At 45.0% G+C, this 23,369-nt stretch overlaps 1 protein-coding gene and 1 pseudogene across 9 annotated transcripts in view; one reads left to right on the top strand and one right to left on the bottom strand.

Moving 5' to 3' along the window:
- Nucleotides 1–23,369, bottom strand: part of LOC310844723 (uncharacterized protein) — a 226,560-nt gene that overhangs the window by 34,154 nt on the left and 169,037 nt on the right. For all 8 annotated transcript variants that reach the window (XR_014564272.1, XM_083739122.1, XM_083739127.1 and 5 more), the window contains 5 exons: nucleotides 20,743–20,874; nucleotides 19,853–19,981; nucleotides 16,999–17,130; nucleotides 14,761–14,889; nucleotides 5,458–5,586 (listed from right to left, as the gene is read on the bottom strand). Coding sequence is in view for 7 of the 8 variants with exons in the window: in XM_083739122.1 (XP_083595248.1) it covers nucleotides 5,458–5,586; nucleotides 14,761–14,889; nucleotides 16,999–17,130; nucleotides 19,853–19,981; nucleotides 20,743–20,874 (651 nt within the window). In the remaining variant the exon portion in view is untranslated. The remainder of the gene's footprint in view (nucleotides 1–5,457; nucleotides 5,587–14,760; nucleotides 14,890–16,998; nucleotides 17,131–19,852; nucleotides 19,982–20,742; nucleotides 20,875–23,369) is intronic.
- On the top strand, nucleotides 15,716–16,216 carry LOC310845089 (acyl-CoA-binding protein pseudogene; annotated as a pseudogene). The gene has a single exon. The product of its transcript is annotated as an acyl-CoA-binding protein pseudogene (transcript).

Genomic DNA, 23,369 nt, shown 5'->3' with positions numbered 1-23,369 from the left:
GATGGATATGTATAAAATATTAAACAGGTTAATAAAACTATGCACACGGTAAAGGCCACTGCGTGCTGAATTGGAAAAGACCCACCTGCCTGATTTGTCAATACACAGATTGTTTGCAAAGGCAGAACAATAGCAGCATGGGCAACCAAACCTACAGAGTTTGTGCTACTCTTTTATTCTGCAAATGAATGACTGGCAATAGGGTGTTTTGTTTTGTTTTGTTTTGTTTAAAAAAAGCTTTTTGGCTGGGGTGGCTAAAACCGGATTAAAAAGGGGTAAGAAAAAAAATGGGGGCATTTTTACTTTTCTTATTTATTAACTTTGTATACCACCCTTCATCCATAGATCTCAGGGTGGTTCACATATGTTTTACTGCATGTGTGAAGAGCACAGAACTTGTCTGGAAGCACTCTAAGAGGCTGGGTAAGGCAGGGAGGTCTCAGGACCTATCTTTCAGAAATTAACCACTTATTAGTGGTGAAGCAAAAGCCAGGTTTGGATATTTAAGACAGGCATACAGGCCCACGTGCATGCAAACACACACATCTTAGAGCAGAACCAGATGTTAGAAGGGTGATGCAGGTGATGTCAAATACAGCAGCCCCCTCTATCCTGCTCCCTCTCCTCTGGTAGCACCTAGTAACGCAAAATGCGACATCACAGCATCCCATCCCCAGCAAGCTGCTGTCCAAGGACATGAAACTGCAGGGAACAGAGTACAACCCCAGAGCATGGTCATATCATGCTACGTGTTGAAGAAATGCTACGGGGAAAAGGAGAGGAGGATATATGTTCTTAAAACATCTAACCCGGCCTCAGATACAAGCATTAGTGGCTTCTATTGTCCCAAAAGCTGAATCAGCCATTTTCATGCCTTCTGAATTCTTCAGTCCAAGTAAGCCCTGGCTACGAGTGAAGCTCATCAATGTTGCAGCCATTTGCCTCGGTGCTTCAGACTCGCCCTGCAGGTGCTGGTGCCCTCTGCCTGCTAACCGAGCAAAAGGGGCTCGTTTATTTTATTCCCGCTTGCTGGCAAGTTCTCAGCAGATGGGTTGCATCCTCCCTTATCAATAATTTTGAAAAGCTTTTTCATTCACGCCGAGCAGCCTCCTTAAGCCAGCGGCTTTTAACAGCATTAAGTCTTAGAGCAAATCAATTTCTGTCTCAATTATGCGCCAGTCTTGCGCTCCCCTCCAAACCTTTTACTTCTCTCTCTTAGGAGAAGATCTCTCCATCACCCGGCACCGCGAGGCCTGCATATAAATACGATGTTGTCGCGCGTTGCCAGAGGACCTGGAAGCGAGCCATCACCCGACCGCTTTAATAGCAACCTTTGGAAGAAACCAGCAGTGTAACCCGTGTATTACAAGGCATTACTGGCCAGTCTTTAAATCAAAGCGATGATTCATTGTTTAGCTAAGAGGCAAAGGGGGCTACCTTCTTTGCATTGTTGTTTGACCTTATCCCTTTAACTTGGAGGCAAACGAAGTTGCAAAGACTGTGGCACCTTAACTAGTGCACAAAATAAATCAAAGGTGGTGCAGAAAGCTTTAATGGTCCCATCTCGCAAGGACAAATAGTGGCTTTTGGATATGAGTACAGTACACTTTGGTGGGAAGATGAAGGAGACAGGCATGGCTTAAGATGAAGGGTTTTGTTTCTTAATTAAACTTAATATATAGAAACAAAGCTTGCAGGGCCTTTAAAAAAAAGAAATAAATCGTCCAGAAACATCAGTCAAAGACTAAGCTGATTGATTGCTAACTTCACAAATGTTTGGAAAGTCACAGCAAATGGTCTGTGACTGAAGAAAAGTTATCACCGTTCTGATTTGGTAACAGCCTGGGTTCTTATACAAGGTAACACAATAGGCTCATATTTCACCAAACCTAGAGGGCAGCTACAGAGGTGAAGAACCTTCCTCTTGAGTAGCTCTGCTAACAAATGATGAGAGTAAAGTGTCCACTGAGCAACTGCAGAATGTGGTGTGCTGTGGTGAGCTTTCAAGTCGAACGGTTTTTAAAAGTGAGGTTCCAGCCCTCACCACCAAGGAAGAAAACCTGACAACGTCCTTAAGTGTTACCTGCTGGAGGCTCGGAAACAAGGCCACATAATGGCTTCTGTTACATGGAGAATACGAAGAAAGAGAATTTGTGCTCTGCAATCTACAAAGCTGGCTTCAGTTTTTTGGGAGCCCTTGGACACCTTTGCCTAGGGAAGGTGCTGTTACTCTTTCTTGGGGCAAGTGGTGTAGAGATGGCCAATTTGGGGCAAGAGGTTCACTGACTTAAAGAGCTGGCCGGTCTCCTGAGCCATCATATTACAGCTTACGTAGAACATTTATTTGTGTACAGCTTGGAGAAGTCAGAGGCAATATTTATTTATGGAATTTATATTCCCACCCTTCTGCTTGAAGGAGCCCAGGCATCAATAATGCCTTAATGATGATGTCTTAAGTGGGCCTTGCACCAGGGAACAACCAAGATGGCAGCACTGATTCCAAGTAGTTGGGCTCTGGCAACTTCCCTACATGACTAAAAAGATTCCTGTATTGCAAGGTGTTGGACTCGATGACCCTCGTGGTCCCTTTCCAACCCTCCAATTATATGATGCTAAGACCTGATGTCATATATGATGTCAGATGTGGGTCAGGAAAAGGCAGGATTTAAGTGGAAGGGGCTTTGCAGCCACCACTAATCAGTTGATAGTCAGCACTTGGGAAAGTACCGTATTTTTTGCTCTATAAGACTCACTTTTCCCCTCCTAAAAAGTAAAGGGAAATGTGTGTACGTCTTATGGAGCGAATGCAGGCTGTGCAGCTATCTCAGAAGCCAGAACAGCAAGAGGGATTGCTGCTTTCACTGCGCAGCGATCCCTCTTGCTGTTCTGGCTTCTGGGATTCAGAGTATTTTTTTTCTTGTTTTCCTCCTCCAAAAACTAGGTGAGTCTTATGGTCTGATGCGTCTTATAGAGTGAAAAATATGGTACTAGACTTGGGAAACATACAGGCAAACATTCATTCATTCATTCATTCATTCACTGAATCTTTTCAGTCACTTTCTATTGCCCAGAGCAACCCAAAGCAACTTACAACCAAACAAGCAAATAGACAAAATGTCACCTGATGTCTCTGCGACATCAAGTGATTGAAAGGTGACATGATACTTGGCCCACGGCTGTGTGTGGAGTTAAGGATCTGGCCTACCAGCCAGATCCAGTTTTCTACCCATTATAAAGGTTGGACTACATAGATGTTCAAGGGGAGGGAAGGCAGTGATGTTTCCTTCTGCCAGCAGTCCATTACCCCACCTTCAGGAATAAGTTAGGAGGAGGATTAAAAATGTAAATGAAGTCCTGGTGCATACACCTCCCTTTGGACTCAGAATGCTAATTACAAACTTAATGCAAACAGAAATGCCAGAAACTGTCTTATAACATTTGTCCATCTAGCTCAATACTGCCTACTCTGACTGGCAGTGGCTCTCGTGGATCTCAGAGGTCTTTCACATCCCTTGCTACCTGTTCCTTTTAACTAGAGATGCTGCCAAAGCTGCATTCAGGACCTTCTGCATGCAAAACACGTGCTCTTCTATCACGGACCTGTAATCATCTATCTCGATCTCTGTATTGTTGCTGGCATCCGTCTGTCTCGGGAACAAGTGGAGGATTGTGCCTTTGGGGGTGAAGTCAAATTGTCGGAAGGTTACGCCACTTGCTGTGACTGTATAGACTGATACGGGACACGTTTGGTTGCATGTCTATATAAAAGGTAAAGGTACCCCTGCCCGTACGGGCCAGTTTTGACAGACTCTGGGGTTGTGCGCCCATCTCACTTAAGAGGCCAGGGGCCAGCGCTGTCCGGAGACACTTCCGGGTCACGTGGCCAGCGTGACATCGCTGCTCTGGTGAGCCAGAGCCGCACACGGAAACGCCGTTTACCTTCCCGCTGGTAAGCGGTCCCTATTTATCTACTTGCACCCGGAGGTGCTTTCGAACTGCTAGGTTGGCAGGCGCTGGGACCGAGCAATGGGAGCGCACCCCGCCGCGGGGATTCGAACCGCCAACCTTTCGATCAGCAAGCCCTAGGCGCTGAGGCTTTTACCCACAGCGCCACCCGCGTCCCTTGCATGTCTATATATAGTCTATCTCTTACTGTGAATTATCTTCTACAAAAAAAATATGGATGTAAACTTGTTTTCCTGGCACCAATGGAGCACAGCATGACCAGTTTATTATACTCTTTTCTCGGTAGGTGTTGCTGTGGAGGGGTACAGAGCTTTTGCTAGTAGGGCACAGTGCTGGTGCCTTTTGCTGCAAAACCCATTATGAATACATCAGGTGCATTGGTTTGGGCCTGCAAGAACTCATGCTCTTACTACAGGATGGGTAGTAAGCCTTAATCTTTCCCTTGATCCACTTATTTCTCAGAGGCATAATGGCTTTGTTGAATATTCTGTAATGATAGAAGCAAGTTCTGGCAGAAAGGTTTTTGCACAAAGCAGCAACCAAACACGCCAAGCCAACTCACAACACCAACTCGGCGGGCATCGTGCCTCAGTTGCAAGCAATGTTTACCTTGGAGGAAAGGCCATAGCTAAACTTGTCCATCAAGAGAATGCATCAACAGAATAAGCATAACAAATTATTGCAGAAGACAAGTGTTATTGTTACATTCTGTCTACATCAAACAATAAATTCAGACAAAGATCTTCCATGGAAGAGATTGATGTGCACAATCGTCACACTGTTGGATCCATGTGGAACTGGATTATGAAACTGATCTATCTGCTGTGATCGCTAAAGAGTTGCTTGCATCCAAGATTCCTTCCCACAACCCATTTCCATTCAGATCCCAGCATACTGTGATTTCAAAGCCAATGCGCCAAGGGATATTGAATTGAATCTGCTGTTCAATTGACTCCTCCCCCCTCTATTGCCATAGAAGTAGATTTGGATAACCTGTGGATGTGGGGATTAGCAAAATGTAGGAGACAACTGTTGCAGCCAACATGTGGTAATAATTTCAAATAGCTAGACCATCATACAATAATTGAATCATCATAACCTTATGAATCAACCCTTGCTATTTTTTATTTATGTAAAAAAGGAAGAAATATACTCTACAGCTGTTGTCAAGTGTTTTATGCACGCATAAGCAACAGCACATACACATCAAAATTAACTTGCTCATCGTCTTCCCAGCAGCTTGCAGCCTGCTTATTAAACTTGAGAGGAGCACAAAAATGAAGATTTGGGGTTCCACGGGTGAGCTCTTGGAGGGGAATGCCCCCCAAAATCATTAAAAATATGATGTATAATTATGGTGCTTGCATGCAAACAACCATTCTGCATAAATCACGCTGCACGCACAGATCTGCATCTGTACACAGATCTGGTATGCAAACACGGATGAGTTTGGTGAGATTTAGAGAGACGCTTTCTCATTAGTATACAAACCTTGCTCACAGCTGGGCCCAATCCAGCCAGGGAGGCACTGGCAGGTTCCATCAATGTGATTGCAGACAGCTCCATTCTTGCAGTCGCACACCTGGTGACAGTCCAGCCCAAAAAAGCCATCTGGACAAGCTGAAGATGGAAAATGATGAGATGGTGATACTCATTTGTGTATACATCTATCTATCTGGCAAGCAATATTCACCTTCCCCAAAACAGAGCTTTTAGGAAGTAACAGGGGAATGCACACATTTACGTTTTAGTTAAGAGCTGATCCAAGAGTCTGTCTCTTGCACCGGAGGCAAAGCGGTGCTTGGACTGTAACTGGCCTCCCTCAGCATGAAAATGTATAAATAACATATTTGATGCTAGCCAGAAAATTATGCTGCTGAAAGAATAGCACGGAACGTCTAGTCAGATACTGATTCAGTCATGACCCACCATGCTGAACACAATACACTAGTCAGACATTTCACTTGATGGGTCACAAATGAGATCAGCACTCCAACCCAATCCACAATGTTTCAAAGGAAGTCCAGGTGATAGTGTGTTGTGACCATGCCAGTGAATTACTCATCAATTAAGCATGTTAACCTCTAGGGTTTCCAACAGATCATCCATAAAGAAAACAAGTAAAACTCCAGCAGAGGGCACAATAGTATAGGTACAACATTTCACATGTAGTGGATGCGTGAACATATAAAGCCCTTCAGGGAGAGGGTATTTACAGAAATAAGCTATAATACATGTGAAATGTGTCAGTTTGCATTTCTTAGTACAGAAAGTACTCATCTGATGTATAGAGATCTTTCCTATTCTAATTAATTCAAGAGGGTTCTGTAAGCTTCTCTGTATGAAAGAAGCAAGCAGAAGGTTCATGATGTTTGGGTTATACCTTCAGAGAAGCTGAGTACAGCTGGCTTAAACTGGTTCTGTTGTCTCTTCTGTCAATGTCATGTTGACTATAAAAGTAAGGCCAGAAGGAGCCTGGGTTTCACTGTCTCTTTCTATCTCTTTTCCTTCTGGTGTGGTGGTCTGTACATAGTATGCTTAGTGTTAAGGTTTAGACTTACTATAAGTTATTGTAGGTTTAAGTCTGCTGCAACTGGATTTCTTATGGACAGTGCCAATCCTGAATGTATTGGATTCAGTAGTAGTAAAGCTCTGCTGGATGAAATATTAATTGCCTCTGGTCTATTTTTTTGGGAATCCTGCAACGTGTTTAAATTTTTACTCTGCTCACTGTATGCTGGAATCTGCTCTGGATCAATACTGTGTAGAATTCCCATGACATGTGAAATGTACCCCAGGTTTGGGATTGTTAGCTATTTTTAAAGAAGGGCAATCTGACCTTTGTTATGAAGAACTAATTACTTTTCTTTTGGTAGCAGCACACCTACTAATGGCACAGAATTGAAAAGGACTGGAATATCTTCCTCAGAGCCTCATTCCTTGGAGGTTTTTAAGCAGAGGTTGGAAGGCCATCTGTTATGGGTGCTTTTGGGGGGGGAGGGGGGTACCTTCCAATTCTACAGTTCTGTAATCCTATGATTTGTGCATCTCTCATTGGAAACAGAATATATGGCCTATTGCTGTATCAGAAAAATTAACCAAGAGATTACATGCACTGAATAATACAAATGGTGTAGATGATTTTGTTGAAATAGGGCATCCTTTTATAAAATCCTTTACTGATTACCCTCAAGAATGGCAACTACTGAAATCACAGACTGGACTTTGGCAGACTTAACTAGATTGATCCATCCTGGAGTGGGGAGAGTTGAGTTTTTGCTTTTGTATCTTTTTCTCTTTTTCTGTATTTGTTGTATATTGTAAATCAATAAAACCATATTAAATAAATAAATAAATAAATAAATAAATAAATAAATAAATAAGAAAACAAGTAACACTCTATCATGGTCTGTCCTGTGTCTTTAATAGCAACTTAATATGCACAAATCAACAGGTGATTTTTGTAATTGCATGGCGAGAACCTGCAAACATTGACACATCAAAGCTCCTGTTTATGGTGTAGCTGCAGTGGCTGGTTGAAATCATGGCAACCTTAACAGGCTCCCATATGGTAAATCTTCTTACTTGCTCCAAACATTTTGGGGAGGGGGAGTTAGGCTCTCTTTTTCTATTCACCCCATGTGTTGTGGGAGATGACAGTTAAGTACTTGGGAGAAAGGCAGGATATAAATGTTAGAATATTCCGTTCCACCTTAAGGTACAGGCATGAGACTGTTGTGCATCACATGTCTGTTTACACTCCAGCACAGCTTGCTGGGAACTTCCGTTTGTGTACAGGTTTTGCTTTAGCTGTCTTGCTTTGGACACAAAGGGGATCAGACATGTTTTCCTTTTGTCCTAATGTATGCTGAATAAACTGCTTGTAGATATGCTTACACAACCTCTCCTGCCACTTCTGTTTGCGCGTTATCTCTGCTGAGTTGCATGCCCCAGTTTCTGAAGCTGTGGGTCGCAGATGCTGCAACAAGGACTGGAGATCGTCTGACACACCGGCCGGGGGAGGGGGGGCCTGGAGCCAGCTGGGGGCCTGCCAATTGCCCTCATTTCCTTGGTTGTATGCCAACAATAAACACATACACAGAACACAAGGCCTAGGCCAGCTAGAGAGCTGTCCTGTGGCAACAGAGTTTTGGCCAAGAGCCTTGGACTAGCATGGGAGCTGTCTCATAGTATCCAAGTAGCCAGAACTACGTATGTAAAGCCAGTTGAGGTGCTTCTCCACTGAGCTGTTGCACTAACACTGAGCAGTTTTATGGTAGACCTCCTCCCCGAGAGGTCTAGAGGGTGGCAACACAAGAACAGGCCTTTTCTGCAGTGGTTCCCCATCTCTGGAATGCTCTCCCCAGGGAGCTTTGCCTGGTGCCTGCATTATACACCTTTAGGTGCCAGGCAAAAACATTCTTCTTTAACCAGGCCTTTGGTTGATTGACATCCTATGCCTTCTTAAAATGTGTTGGGGGCGTTATGCGGTTGTTTTTGCTTTGATTATGTATTTTGCAGTTTAATATTCTGATTTTATCCTGTGAAGTGCCCTGAGACCTGCAGATATAGGGTGGTATAATAATAATAATAATAATAATAATAATAATAATAATAATAATAATAAAATAAATAAATAAATAAATAAATATAATAATAAATAGACCTGGTGCCTCTCCCTCTTTCTGTATCTATTTAGGAAGGTCCAGGATCATGATTTGAAGGCCATGTAGAGAAGTATTCCAAATGAAGGGGAGATCTCAGGCTGCCAAACGGGCAGTGTTGTCAGGTCTAAACTTTGGCACAGGAATGTCTCTGTGATGGTGTCTCTGGACCTTAAATTGAGGCTCATACAACAAAAAATAGTATTTAGAATATACTGTACCCTATTACGTTCATTTAAAAAGGGGCTATCTAAAGGTATCTGTTGTAGAAGCAAAAGGGATAATGCTTCTCTAAAACATACGTTTTTTCATTGTCCTATATTGAAATCTTTTTGGCAGAAGGTAACTGAAATTATCAACAGAACTGTACGGAACAACCTTACTTTTACAGAGCAAAATATCCTCTTGAATTATATATCCAGCACATGGAACCTTACAAAAGGACAGTATGAGTGGACTCTCTGTGCCCTCACCACAGCAAAAAGACATACTGATGAATTGGAAAAATAAAAATGCAGCCATGGACAAATTCAATGATATTTGGAATCCATTCTTAATACTGTAACAGGTTAAGATCTGATGAAGTACAATAACAACCTTGTAAAATGCAGTTTTGGGTCCCTCCTCTCCCCTTTATTTTCCCTTCTACACGGGTTGTTTCTCTTTTTCTTTCTCTCTTATTTACATCTCACCATGTTTAGTGCACATATAATTATGTACTTTTTGAACTTTCAATAAAGAAATTAATAATAAAAAAGAGAGGAATGTCTCTGTGATTGCTTGAGAACAAGGGAGAGTCTAGAGCAAGGGTGGGGGTCCTGATAGCTGGCACCGGGTCCCTAAGGCATCTTTGGGTGGGATGCCATCTGAAGGCATGGCGTCTAGCTATCCCTCAGGCGGTACTGACTACCAGGGGCAGCTGCAGCTACTTCTCTGCTCCTTCAGAGGAGGTTGCACTGAGTCCAGCATCTGAGCATTGACGGTCATGACTTGGGCAATGATGTATCTTTGAGGGTGAATAAAAGGAGGGAGGAGAGTCCAAAAGTGGTGAGAAAGCCTCCTCCCTCCTAGTTCAAGCTATGGTTTTCCCAGTAATGATGTATGGAAGTGAGAGCTGGACCATAAAGAAGGCTGGTCGCCAAAGAATTGATGCTTTTGAATTATAGTGTTGGAGGAGACTCTTGAGAGTCCCGTGGACTGCAAGAAGGTCAAACCTATCCATTCTTAAGGAAATCAGCCCTGAAGGGTCTGGAAGGACAGATCGTGGAAGGAAGGATCTGGAAGGACAGATCCTGAAGCTGAGGCTCCAATACTTTGGCCACCTCATGAGAAGAGAAGACTCCCTGGAAAAGACCCTGATGTTGGGAACATCACAAGGAGAAGGGGACGAGATGGTTGGACAGTGTTCTCGAAGCTACCAGCATGAGTTTGACCAAACTGCGGGAGGCAGTGGAAGACAGGAGTGCCTAGCGTGCTCTGGTCCATGGGGTCACGAAGAGTCGGACACAACTAAACAACAACAACATGGCTAAATGGGGATTTGAACCTGGCCTTCCAAGTCCTAGTCAGAGACTCTAAGCCAGCGGTTCTCGACCTGTGGGTCCCCAGATGTTGTTGCACTACAACACCCATCATCCCTGAACCCTAGCCTTGCTAGCTAGGGGTGATGGGAATTGTAGTTCAACAACATCTGGGGACCCACAGCTTGAGAAAGGCTGCTCTAAGCATTACACCACAATCAGGCAGTGGCACCCTATGGCTTCTCCTTCATTTTGTTCCCCAAAAAGGAATATGACTGCTGAAACAGGAGGGTGCCAACTATTTGATCCCTTCTGAAATTGCTCCCCGCATCTGTAAATCCCAAAGTAGGTAAGCTCATCTTTGCATGTGATATGAAACAAATTTCTTCCTCATTCCTACCAGCAACTTATTTTTCCCCTCTGTCTTTTAAAACTCTGGCCATAAGGAACAGGCAGGCTAGCTCACTGCTTTTTCGTTTTTCACTTGAGCTGAATAAAGTTTATTGTGATGCTGCTGGTGTTAAGATTTATTTATTTTGTATCCTAGGGGAAACAAAGAGCTGCCTGAGTATTTTTCGTCAAAGGTGCAAATTGGCCTCGTTTCCACTAGAGGGCACCACAGGTACACACACAAAAATTACAATTTGCTCAGATACTAAAACACAGGCATTTGATTTCTCCTTATGTACTTGCCTTACAAAGTAACATAACAAGAACAATAGATTTAGTGTGGGAGTTAGAACTCTCTAAAATGCTTTGCACATACTCTATCCTGCTTCCACATCTATCTGCAAAGAATTTGTGTTTAAATCTGCACTTTGGAGTGTGTTTTCTTGCAAAGCATGCAATTCCATGTGCGTTATATTCTTAAATACACATTTTGACATGATTTTGGTACTTCTTTTTAAAGCCAAGAATTGCACTGCAATGTTATATCAACGCCTGGTTCTGCATATTAGTCTGCGGAACTACAGATAGGGTCAATTTTGTATGAGAATTTGCAAAGAATTACTTCCCCAAGAGTCCCCACTGAGGAACTATTATGCGTATTCTGCGGAGTCCCACTGAGTTGCAGAACATTCTGCCAGGGGTCCTAAGAGTTCACAGTCTGTTCACGTCAGATGCCAGGTAGGGAAGCTCCAAATAATTTAATCTCTGCATTTTAAAAAATATTTTTTTTTTGCTACAATGCACAATACTCAGACCCCTACTGAGGATCATAACTTTGCTCTCCAGCAGATTTTGCCCTTCTCCAAATGCTGTGGCACCAGTTCTTGGCAGCTTTAGTATATTAAAGAGGAAAAAAAAAACACATATTCAAATATGTACATTGAGGCAATGTTTTTTTAAAAACAACAACTGTGGATTAATGCAGAAATCAGACGCCAGGTGAAACATGCAGAAAAAGCAACAACAGACCATTAATAGATGTGTCCATTCCCAACGCCATTTGCTAGGCCTCACTACAACCCTGTATGAACTGTGATGCAGGACATAACCCTTCCATGTGGCTTTACATCTGGGCTGGAAAACCTAAGGACTCTCCAGCTCTCTATTACCGTATTCTTTTGACTCTTTGTGAGTCGAGGACCCGCCACCCGCTTGAGATAAATAAGGCACAAGGACACATGTATTTAAGGTTAATGGGCTAAAGAAGGCCACAGCTTTATTGGTTACAGCATGTGAGTGGTATTGGCTTATGCATTGGATCAAACAATCTATACATGACTCCACCCCGCACAGCAGGGAGTCATCCGAAGGTTAACAACCAGTGGGAGGAGCTTGTTGATGCAAATACAACTGGAAGCTCCCCCATGATGTCACAGGGGTTCGTGCCATGGCCCTAGCCACCAGCAGGGCATCGGACAGGATCCACGACCAGACCACCAGATTCCTTTAAGGGAATACCCAAATAAGGGGAGGGGAGGTGATGGCCATAGGTAAAGGTAAAGGTACCCCTGCCCGTACGGGCCAGTCTTGCCAGACTCTGGGGTTGTGCGCCCATCTCACTTAAGAGGCCAGGGGCCAGCGCTGTCCGGAGACACTTCCGGGTCACGTGGCCAGCGTGACATCGCTGCTCTGGCGAGCCAGAGCCGCACACGGAAACGCCGTTTACCTTCCCGCTGGTAAGCGGTCCCTATTTATCTACTTGCACCCGGAGGTGCTTTCGAACTGCTAGGTTGGCAGGCGCTGGGACCGAGCAACGGGAGCGCACCCCGCCGCAGGGATTCGAACCGCCGACCTTTCGATCGGCAAGTCCTAGGTGCTGAGGCTTTAACCCACAGCGCCACCCTCTAACACATGACACATATTCCAATGCCTAACTGCCAACACCCAAAGGTTGTGACGAATTGCTACGAGGTAGGCGAAAAACGATGAGACTGGTGCTAATTTGCCCAATGCGTAAAAATTCCTACCAGGCCCCCTGGGCAACCAGGGAAACCAACCAAAGTCCATAGCAAGGTCAGAAGCATAGGTAAAGGTAAAGGGACCCCTGACCATTAGGTCCAGTTGTGACCGACTCTGGGATTGCGGCGCTCATCTCGCTTTATTGGCCGAAGGAGCCGGCGTACAGCTTCCGGGTCATGTGGCCAGCATGACTAAGCCGCTTCTGCTGAACTAGAGCAGCGCACGGAAACGCCGTTTACCTTCCCGCCGGAGCGGTACCTATTTATCTACTTGCACTCTGACGTGCTTTCGAACTGCTAGGTGGGCAGGAGCAGGGACTGAGCAATGGGAGCTCACCCTGTTGCGAGATTCGAACCGCCGATCTTCTGATTGGCAAGTCCTAGGCTCTGTGGTTTAACCCACAGCGCCACCTGCGTCCCTAGGTCAGAAGCACAGGTATGACCTAAAGGGAGGGTGGGTAGGTGATCCGCCGTCTTCTGGGTGCACAATGAGGGCACAGAGCTGCCGCGGCCGCTTGAATGAGGCTAAACCCCGCCCCCAAGCCAGCCCTATTGGCTGTCCCACGGGCGCAGCACGGCAGCCAGGTAAGCTGACCCAGGGGGTTAAGAGGAGAGGCTTTCCCACACTGTGCTCCCCAAACACACCATCTCTTCCTGGGCCATGCCTCTCATCAGCACCACTTTCCACCCAGCTGGGGTGTTTTTGCCTGGCTGGAATATGTCCTTGAATTCTGATCATGAATCCTGGGTGGAAGGTGCAGAGGGGTGTGCAATTCTGTGTAGAAATTAGCCTACTGTACTGCTGTTCCGCCCTCTTTTGACTCTGGCCCTTTTCATCCCTGGCATATGGCCTCCAGAAGCGAACACAGAACAAAGAATCAGAGAGTTGGAAGGGACCACAGGGGTCATCTAGTCCAACCCCCTGCTATGAACCCACACCCCTGAGATTAAGAGTCTCTTGCTCCACCGACAGAGCTATCCCAGCTGTCAACGGAGCCCTCGGGCTGAAAACAGCCCCCCCCCCGCAACCCTGCTGTGCGTTGCAAGGGAAGACAGGTAATTGTGACAAGCTGTCTTTCAAGAAGCTTGCCTGCCACTGCCAATCTTCTCATTGACTGCTGCTGAGCTTCTTGGGAAAGTGTGGAAGCTACTGTTAAAGGGTAACTCTTTAAAGGTTAGGTAAAGTTAAAGGGACCCCTGACCATTAGGTCCAGTCGTGGCCAACTCTGGGGTTGCGGCGCTCATCTCGCTTTATTGGCCGAGGGAGCCGACGTACAGCTTCCGGGTCATATATAATAATAATAATACTGGGTGGCTCCCAATCAAGTGTTAAAAACAGTCATGTGGCCAGCATGACTAAGCCGCTTTTGGCGAACCAGAGCAGCGCACGGAAACACCATTTACCTTCCCACCGGAGCGGTACCTATTTATCTACTTGCACTTTGACGTGCTTTCGAACTGCTAGGTTGGCAGGAGCAGGGACCGAGCAACGGGAGCTCACCCCGTCGTGGGGATTCGAACCGCCGACCTTCTGATCGGCAAGTCCTAGGCTCTGTGGTTTAACCCACAGCGCCAAAGAGGCTCAAGCTGCAATCCTGTGTACAATGAATTGAGGGTAAAGGCCCTTGAACTCAGTGGGGCTTTCTTACGATAAAATAGATGCATGGGGTTGCTAAATTAGTCTCTTTACTGTGTTCCCCATAGAATTGTCAGTTCCTTTTCTACAGCATCTCCTCTGCCCATTCCTATTTTATCTGCTGTGGAGGACAGCGCTAATATAAACTGCTGGTAAATCTCCAGTTAACCAGGGTGTGAAGCTAGTTAAACAATCCTGGTAAAAGGGGTGATAAAGGTTCTCTTTTGCTGCTGCTAACTTAGGTTTTGCTGCCATGGTAAAAACTGGAGGGAAGGAGGAGCTCTGCACTCAATCCCTGGATGTGATCCTGACCTCTTAACCACCATTAAGAGAATGGGCCTGTTTTGTCTTACCAAGTACATCACTGAGCTGGTAAATGATCCTAGGCTGTTGAGCTAATCAATAACATCTTTACAACAGACTGAAAATCTGCAGAAAACGTCGCTGTTGAGAAACGCATTGATATTAAAAGGAAGGAAGGAAGGAAGGAAGGAAGGAAGGAAGGAAGGAAGGAAGGAAGGAAGGAAGGAGACAGAGGGGAGGACAGTGAAGGGAGCGAGAAATACCTTTTTCACAAAAGGTTCCCAGCCAGCCAGCAGTACAAGTACAGGCTCCGCTCATGTGGTCACAGATCGCTCCATTTTTGCATTGGCAGCTATGTTTACAACTCAGGCCAAAGGTTCCCTTGGGACATCCTGTGTACAGAGAACAAGAGACAAGCATTCGGCCAAAAATCAGGCACAGATATCAATCCTGGCTTTTCTTTGATCAGTTTAAATGACTACCTGTGCATGGAGGAGGGGGGGGGATAATAATTTGCTTTTACAGAAATTGATTTTCAAATAAGCATGGAGCATAACTGCACCTTTGTGGCTACTGCAATTCAGAGAGAGCCCAGGCAAAATACCGTATTGGCCTGAATATAAGCCGCACTTTCCCCCCAAATTCCAACCGTGAAAAGTTAAAGTGCGGCTTATATTCTCAACCTTACAAAAATGGGCTTCTACGATATCGCTGCTGAAACAGACATACGGTAAAAGGGAACAAAAAAATTTTTTATTGCCGATTTGCGAGCTTGAGTGCCTGTGGAATTGTAGCAATTGAATAGCAGTTTGCGATTTTAGCGATTGTACAGTAACTTTTGGGGGCTTGCAAGATCAAAGGCTTAAATTGGCTCGGAGTTACAATTCTACCAACCGCAGCCTGTAACCCAATTTTAAGGGAGCGGCTTATATTCAGGTATTCTCTCCCCCCCCCCTCTTGAATTTTAAAGGTGCAGCTTATTTGTGGGTGTGGCTTGTATTCGGGCCAATGTGGTAGAAAATGCACAATTGGGTGGGTATCTCTGCCTCCTGAGAGGCTTCCCTAAGAAAGGCAGAAAGGTTTTTCCATCCCTAAATGTAGGGATAGAGATTGTTTATTACTTTACATATCACATCATGCCAGTGTAGCATCTTAACTATTTACAAGTATAAAATCAATGAAAAAATATTTGCATAATTGCAAAACACTAGAACAGTTGAATAAGGAGATTCCAAGAACGGGTGCAGTTCACCCTTTTGTTGCATCGGGAGGAGGTCGCTGTGCGCTTCTGCAACCATGGCACAGGCAGAGTTTGAAAAAGCTGCAGAAGAAGTCAAGAAGCTGAAGACCCAACCAACAGATCAAGAAATGCTGGATATCTACAACCATTACAAGCAGGCCACAGTTGGAGATGTAAATACAGACCATCCTGGGATGCTTGATTTCAAAGGTAAAGGCCAAGTGGGATGCCTGGAATTCCTTGAAAGGAATGTCCAAAGAAGATGCAATGGAAGCATATATTTAAAAAGTGGAAGAGCTGAAGGAAAAATATGGAATGCAATAAACCCCTTCCCTGCACGCCTTAAAATAGAATCATGCCTTACTCTCCTAACGTAAACTGTGTTACACAGTATGGCAGTGCCAAGACTTGATGCCACTTTCTATAATTAATAGCTGTGTAAATTTACTTCTAATGGTTTGTATAATAAACACTATCAATTTCAAAAAATAAAAATAAATAAGGAGGTTCCAAGTAGAAGGGAATACTTGTCTAAACAGGAGTGTCTTCAAGAGACGGTGGAATGCCAATACTGATGGAGCCCCTAGCATTTCAGCATGGAGGGCCTTCCACAACATTGCTGTCAACAGTGAAAAAGCCCACCTCTGTGTTACCAGAAGCCAAAAATCACCAGGCTGTGGCAGAACTAACCAGGTTCCAGTTGCTGATCTTAATGCCCATACTAAGCAATAAAGGGGCCAGCCTTCCCTAACCTAGTTCCCGCCAGATATTTCAGACTACAACTTCCACCATCGCTGACCATTAGCCATGTGGGCTGGGGCTGATGGGAGATGGAGTCCAACACCCTTTGAATAGTACCCAGATAGGGAAGGTTAATGAGGGCTATGCCAAGTTCCTATCCTGAAATACAGCCTAGAAATAAAAAGAACAGAAATGGATAAATGCTGGCATTAAGTGCCCAAGAGTACACTGGGGAACCGAGGATGCAAATAATAAAGCATTTTGATCATCCAGACATGAAGTCTAATGCTCAGGCTAGCTATTCCTTCCAAACAACTATTAAAACAGACTGCTTCTTGGAGTACACATTTTAAGCAAATGCTTATACAGAGGTTGAAATCTGAGTCCTCCCAAGTGGACTTCTCCACATCCTAAAAAATAAATAAATTACCAGCTGGACCCTTTCCTATAAGCACACAACGGGAAAAACCCCACTCCTTTATTCTGAGAATTCTCCTCTTCAGCATGCTTAACATCTTACTCTGCTCACAACGCTTCCCAGTGTATCCTGCTTCGCAGAAGCAAACGCCAGTAACCGGGTTGCAGCTCCCATCACTGTTTCTGCAGTCACAGGAGTTCCCACAGAGCTGTCCCCAGGAGCCAGAACCGCAAGCTGAAAAATAATACAGAATGTTATATGGCTGCCTTCAACAACAGCAAAGGCTTCTTGGGTTTGGGAGTCTATAAAGCAGCGATTGGGAACCTTTCTCTCTGAAGCATTCCCTTGTCAGGGGCTATATGGCTGGGACTGGTGAAGCTATTGTCCAAAGTGGGTGGTTTTCTTCCTTCCTTCCTTCCTTCCTTCCTTCCTTCCTTCCTTCCTTCCTCCCTTCCCTTCCCTTCCCTTCCCTTCCACCCCCTTTTGCTCCCTCACTTTCTGCTACCCCATTTATCTTTCTGCCATCTTTCTCTCTCCCTCTCTCTCTCTGCCATCTCCCCCTCTCTCCCAACCACCCTGCTCTTTCCAACCCAAACCCCCAGTAGGCTGCTGGAGAGGGGACATATCTCTCCTGCCAGATGTCAGATCCCTTTCAGGGGGCTTCTGCAATCACACCCAGGGAAACATGAAACGAGGTGGACAATTGGCCCTCAAGCTGCAGGTTGATGTGAAGTTAAGACCCATGTCAGAAACATCAAGGCAGAAGGCAGTTGTAGCCGGTTTCCTATGTATCCAAAATTGCCTCACTAAGGAGCAAGCCCCAAAGAACACAGAAGAAGTGACGAGTGAATGAACATGCAGGAGTCTGCACTGGGTGCGTTGCCAGCATTTTTTGTTATAAGGTGATTAAAGGAAGAACATCTGTTAAAATCACTGTTGCGGCCCTCTCTGAGAAAGAGAGGAGAAAGGGTCCATTGTGTGGGAGTAAGTCAGTAGGCCCTGCAAATATTCAGACTGTGCTTAGTTCCAAATGCACCCACTACTAAAATCCATTCTATTTCCCCCCCTCGTGTAGTTGTGTTGCAACACCAGGGCTTTTTTTCAGCCAGAACTCAGTTCCAGCACCTCTCAGGTGCCATTCTAAGAGAGTGAGGGAGGTGTTTGTGGCACCTCTTTTTCTAGAAAAATAGCACTGAGCATCACACACAGAACACTGTGACTAAAATAAAAAGGTTGAAGGCTTCAGCTGAGATTCCTGCATTGCAGGGGGCTAGATTAGATGACCTTTGGTGTTCCTTCCAATGTTACAATTTTATGATTCTACGAGGGTTTTCCTCCATGAACTGGCCTCTAGAAGGATATCTGTGATGGCCACATTTCCTTCTGTCCACTGCAGCTGCCAGTGTAAGGGCTTTTTGCCTTGAGTTGTTCTTTCACAACCGTTTTCTGTACGCCAAGGTATTATAAGAATGGAAGAATAAGTCGATGGTACATTTACTCCCCAGCAGTCTGTTTCCCACAGCGGCCTTCTCTCATTCTTACTCCCCAGTAACTGATGTCCAATGGCACACTGCCTTTGAACCTGGAACAGGTGTATAGCCATTACAGCTCATGGCCCTTGATAAAGGGTAAAGGGACCGCTGACCATTAGGTCCCGTCATGGCCGACTCTGGGGTTGCGGCGCTCATCTCGCTTTATTGGCCGAGGGAGCCGGCATACAGCTTCCGGGTCATGTGGCCAGCATGACTAAGCCGCTTCTGGCGAACCAGAGCAACGCACGGAAATGCCATTTACCTTCCCACCGGAGTGGTAACTATTTATCTACTTGCACCTGACGTGCTTTCAAGCTGCTAGGTTGGCAGGAGCAGGGACCGAGCAACGGGAGCTCACCCTGTCGCGGGGATTCGAACTGCCGTCCTTCTGGTCCTAGGCTCTGTGGTTTAACCCTTGATAGAATTGGTCTAATCCCCTTGTGATGGCTTTTTATGCTTATGACCCCATTTCAGTGGGGACCCACCAAAGCAGAAAAAGTGTGCAGTGGTTGGACTTGGACCAGGAGATGCAGTTCCCATTCGCTGCTGGCGGCCTGGTGTCACTTTTCGTTTGTAGGCGATAGTCTTATAAATGTGTCCTTCAAGTTCAACAGTGACAAATGGCTGCTTGAGAGCATGATGCATATGCTCAACAGAGAGCTCGGATTGGCTACGGCGCCCTGTTGAGTGAGCACTCGGATTTACTGCTCCTTAGTGTGTGAAAGAGCACTTAGTCATGAACCTCACTGGTTAAGCAGCCTTGGGCAAGTCACTGTCTCCTGAGCCAGCCTGTATCTCAGGGTTGTTACGATAAATGTGATAAATGAACAGGCCATGAAAAGGCACCAAAAGATGACATGGAAATAAAGGGGAAGCACAGCATGAGGCAGCAATGCAGGTAAGTTGTGACACCTATAATATTCAAATTTCACTCGATATTTAAATTCACAAACCCAGGGACCGTCTTTCTAATGCAAGAGAATGGGATTCACTCAACGTGTTGTGACAAGCGTCTTCCCCCCTGCCCCACATCCTCACATTGGGAATTAGCTCTGAACTAAGCTGCATTGAAAATTGGGGGGGGGGGGACGCAGAACCAACTGTCAGTCTGAATGCTGCGCCTTGTGCTTGGAGGAACTGGCGAACAGTGATGGAATAAAGTTCTCCGATCAAACCTCTCCGCTTCACCAGCCATCGCCCTCTACATTTTAGACTTACATGATTACGGATTATAGCCAGCCAGGCTACATGAACCCATAAATACACAATTACAGGAAGGCAGGAAGATTAGCAGGGAATATATTATATACATGTAGCAGGAAAGTTTAATTGCCTAAGAAGCTGCCAAGCTGGTTCTTTAGGATTTTGATTACGTCGGAAGTGGCAGGAAGGAGCAGGTGCTGATAATGGAGGCTTTGACTTACGCTGCTTGCAGTCACGGCCGATCCAACCTGGGGGGCATGTGCATTCCCCAGTGACGGGGTTACACTGAGCATCGGTATGACAGCTGCATTGCAGCAAGCATTCTTTCCCATGGTAACCAGCGGGGCAAGCTGAAAAGAGATAAGCGTGCAGCACTTGTCACTTAGATCTATCAGCTCAGACAAAGGCATCTGTTCCACGTGAAAGAGAGCAACTGTGGTCATGATCCACTCATTACAGATCACTGGGCAGAGAGGTCCTGGAAAGTCATTGAGCTCAGGGCAGAATCACCTGCCTTTTGCTGCGCATCCTCACGCTGTGCTGCAGCTAAAGGTACCGTAACAGGCAGCTGCGAGTCAGCATTGGCCTTCTAAACTTTGGAGCATTCGTTTCAAACTTAAGCTCTGTGTTTTATATTGTAAACTGCCCTGTGATCCTCAGATGAAGGGCAGCATAGAAATTAAATAAATAAATAAAAACAGGGCTGGGCTGAACTGAGCTGGCCATAGATCTGCTGGATCTTGAACTGGTCTTGTCCAGATCCAATTACTGCACCAGCCCAGCGTGGGTGCAATAATAATAATAATAATAATAATAATAATAATAATAATAATAATAATTTATTTATGCTTCGCCCATCTGGCTGGTTTCCCCCAGCCACTATGGGTGGCTTCCAACAAAATATTAAAATACAAAAGCATTAAATGCTTCCCTAAACAGGGCTGCCTTCAGATCTCTTCTAAAAGTCTGGTAGTTGTTTTTCTCTTTGATATCTGGTGGGAGGGCGTTCCACAAGGATTGCACCAGAACCTCCAGCCCCACACTCCACTGCAAAGCCCCACAAAGTTCCATGGGCAGCCTTGGTTTTATTTTATTTTAAAAACATACTTACAAGCATTGCAGTATTTCCCAGTGTATCCTGATGGGCATTCACATGTCCCAGTTACTGGGTGACACAGCCCTCCGTTCTCACAGAGTTCGCAGACAGAGTGGCAGTTCACACCCCAGGAACCCTCAGGGCAATCTAATAAGACAAAGTGTAAGGAATCAGTAAGAAAACTTTTAAAAACTGTGATAGGCCTATAGTATCTTTGATACAGAGTCTTACAAGAAACAGTGTTAAGAACAAAATGAATGGTGCATGTATAAGAGAAGTCCCCATTTTCCAAGTGATGTGATTTCTACAGTTCCTTAATTTATTTCTATACCACTATAACATAAAACATCAAGGTGGTGCATGCTGCTAAAACAAAACATAGTTTTAAAAAATATTTAATTTTTTAAGCAACCAATTAAACATTGACTTTGCCTACCTTTTCTATGGGGGTCACCTACTAACTGTGTGTGTGTGTGTGTGTGTGTGTGTGTGTGTGTGTGTGTGTGTGTGTGTGTGTGTCCCCGCACACATACACATACATTTATTGGGAAGAAAGTCCCATGGAGTCAGATTACTCGTTATTCTTATTATATTAATTTATGAATCACTTTTGACACAAGTCTTGGGGTGGTTTACAAACATGCAATCAAAGCAAGTAAAAATATATTTTTTTAAGGAAATGATACAGAGAACAACTAAAAATAGGTTTAAAAAACTATACAAATAAACATCCACGGCAGAGACTTAACATAAGGTATACATCCAGCTGGAAAAACTTACTGAAACAAAAATGCATTTGGAAAGATGGCTGCTGTATCTCAGCAGAGATACTGTTCATACGGAGCATGCAATATGTACGATTGCAGCCTTAAGTTTCCAAGGGGAAACCCCCCCCCCCCAATCTAAATCCATGTAGATGAATAGCATTTCAAATCTCTTTAGGGGTTAAATTTTGGAAGCCGGACAAACATTCCTCTTAACTCTGAGTGTAGCAGAGCAGTTTTACCCTCTGGACATCTGGTCTTTAGATTTCGTGATAGTTTGCAATTCACGCTAAACGTCCGAGCTAAACAGTGTTAAAAACAAGCAAAGAGACAAAGACTGTGGCTATAGTAACAAGGCCATCGGAGGCATCAGAAAGCATCCACAGTCGCAACTGAAACAAGCAAAACACGCAGCTTTCAGTGTAAGTGCTATTGACTTATGACACAGATAGATGAACATTTATCACCAGACTGCGTATGGGATATAAAAATAAACCTGGGCAAAAACGTAATTCCAGCATCTTAAAAACATAGTTTTACACTATTTTTACTATTTCGGGGGGGGGGGGCGGACATATCAGGGGATTCTGCTTAAGGGTTCTGGTACCCATCCAGGGCTGTATCATGAGTGTACTGGCCTGGTTCTGCTCTTATTCCACCCTTCATTTGAATTTCATCCCATCCCATTCAAGGAGCCAGCAGCAGTGCCCACTTCCGTTCCTGGGTGGGCCCCTGTTGTTTCTGACATCAGTCTCTTTCTCCTCTTGTTTATGGCCCTGTTTGCAGCTTGGCATCCCTTGATGCATAGGTAAAGGGACCGTGGACCATTAAGTCCAGTCGTGGCCGACTCTGGGATTGCGGCGCTCATCTCGCTTTATTGGCCGAGGGAGCCGGTGTACAGCTTCCGGGTTATGTGGCGAACCAGAGCAGCGCACCTTCCCGCCGGAAGTATTTATCTACTTGCACTTTGACGTGCTTTCAAACTGCTAGGTTGGCAGGAGCAATGGGAGCTCACCCCGTCGCGGGGATTCGAACCGCCAACCTTCTGATCGGCAAGTCCTAGGCTCTGTGGTTTAACCCACAGTGCCACCCGCATCCCTCCCTTGATGCATAGCTAGCACCAAAGACAAACATATCATCTGTCCAACAGCCATGCTGATTCTATGGATTCTATGGGGTTTAAGACAAATGCATGGAGGATAAAGCTATAATTGGCTATTACTGGTACTAGCCAGAATAACTATGTACTAGTATTTCAATACAAAAAAAATTCCTTCCAGTAGCACCTTAAAGACCAACTAAGTCAGTTCTTGGTATACTTAGTTGGTCTTTAAGGTGCTACTGGAAGGAATTTTTTTTGTTTTGACTATGGCAGACCAACACGGCTACCTATCTGTAACTAGTATTTCAATGTCAGAGGCAATATGCCTCTGAATACCAGTTCCTTGGAACCACAAGGGTTATGGCATATCCATGTCCTGCTTGCACGTCCAGTTCTCAGCATCTGGTTGGCCATTTGTTGTGTGACCAGGGTGCTGGAGCAGAGAGGGCTTTGGCCACAATAAGGGGTCTTCAGTTCTTTTGCTTCCATTCTGCAATGAGACTTTTATATCAGCTTGCTTTTGATCCCATATTTTCCTTTAATCTATTTCTCCCCACTACTTTGCAAATCACTTGAGATGCAGTCTCTGGGAGAGACACACACCACTCAACTGCACAGTAGCAATCCTGCCGGTCTTCCACTTTGCCACTTGACAGCAGACGGGCGAGTCCAGCCAAAGGGGGAAAGCATTTCTCGCTCACCGCAAAACTGAATACAAAGATGAGTCGCTCATCTAGCAGGGTGTGCGAGATATAAGAGAATGGCCTATCAAAGCA

The sequence above is a fragment of the Podarcis gaigeae genome (assembly GCF_964106915.1).
Source record: "Podarcis gaigeae genome assembly, chromosome: 5".
NCBI classification, from domain to species: Eukaryota; Metazoa; Chordata; class Lepidosauria; order Squamata; family Lacertidae; genus Podarcis; species Podarcis gaigeae.
The sequence above is the reverse complement of the archived record's forward strand: the minus strand, read 5'-3'. Positions and strand labels throughout refer to the sequence as shown.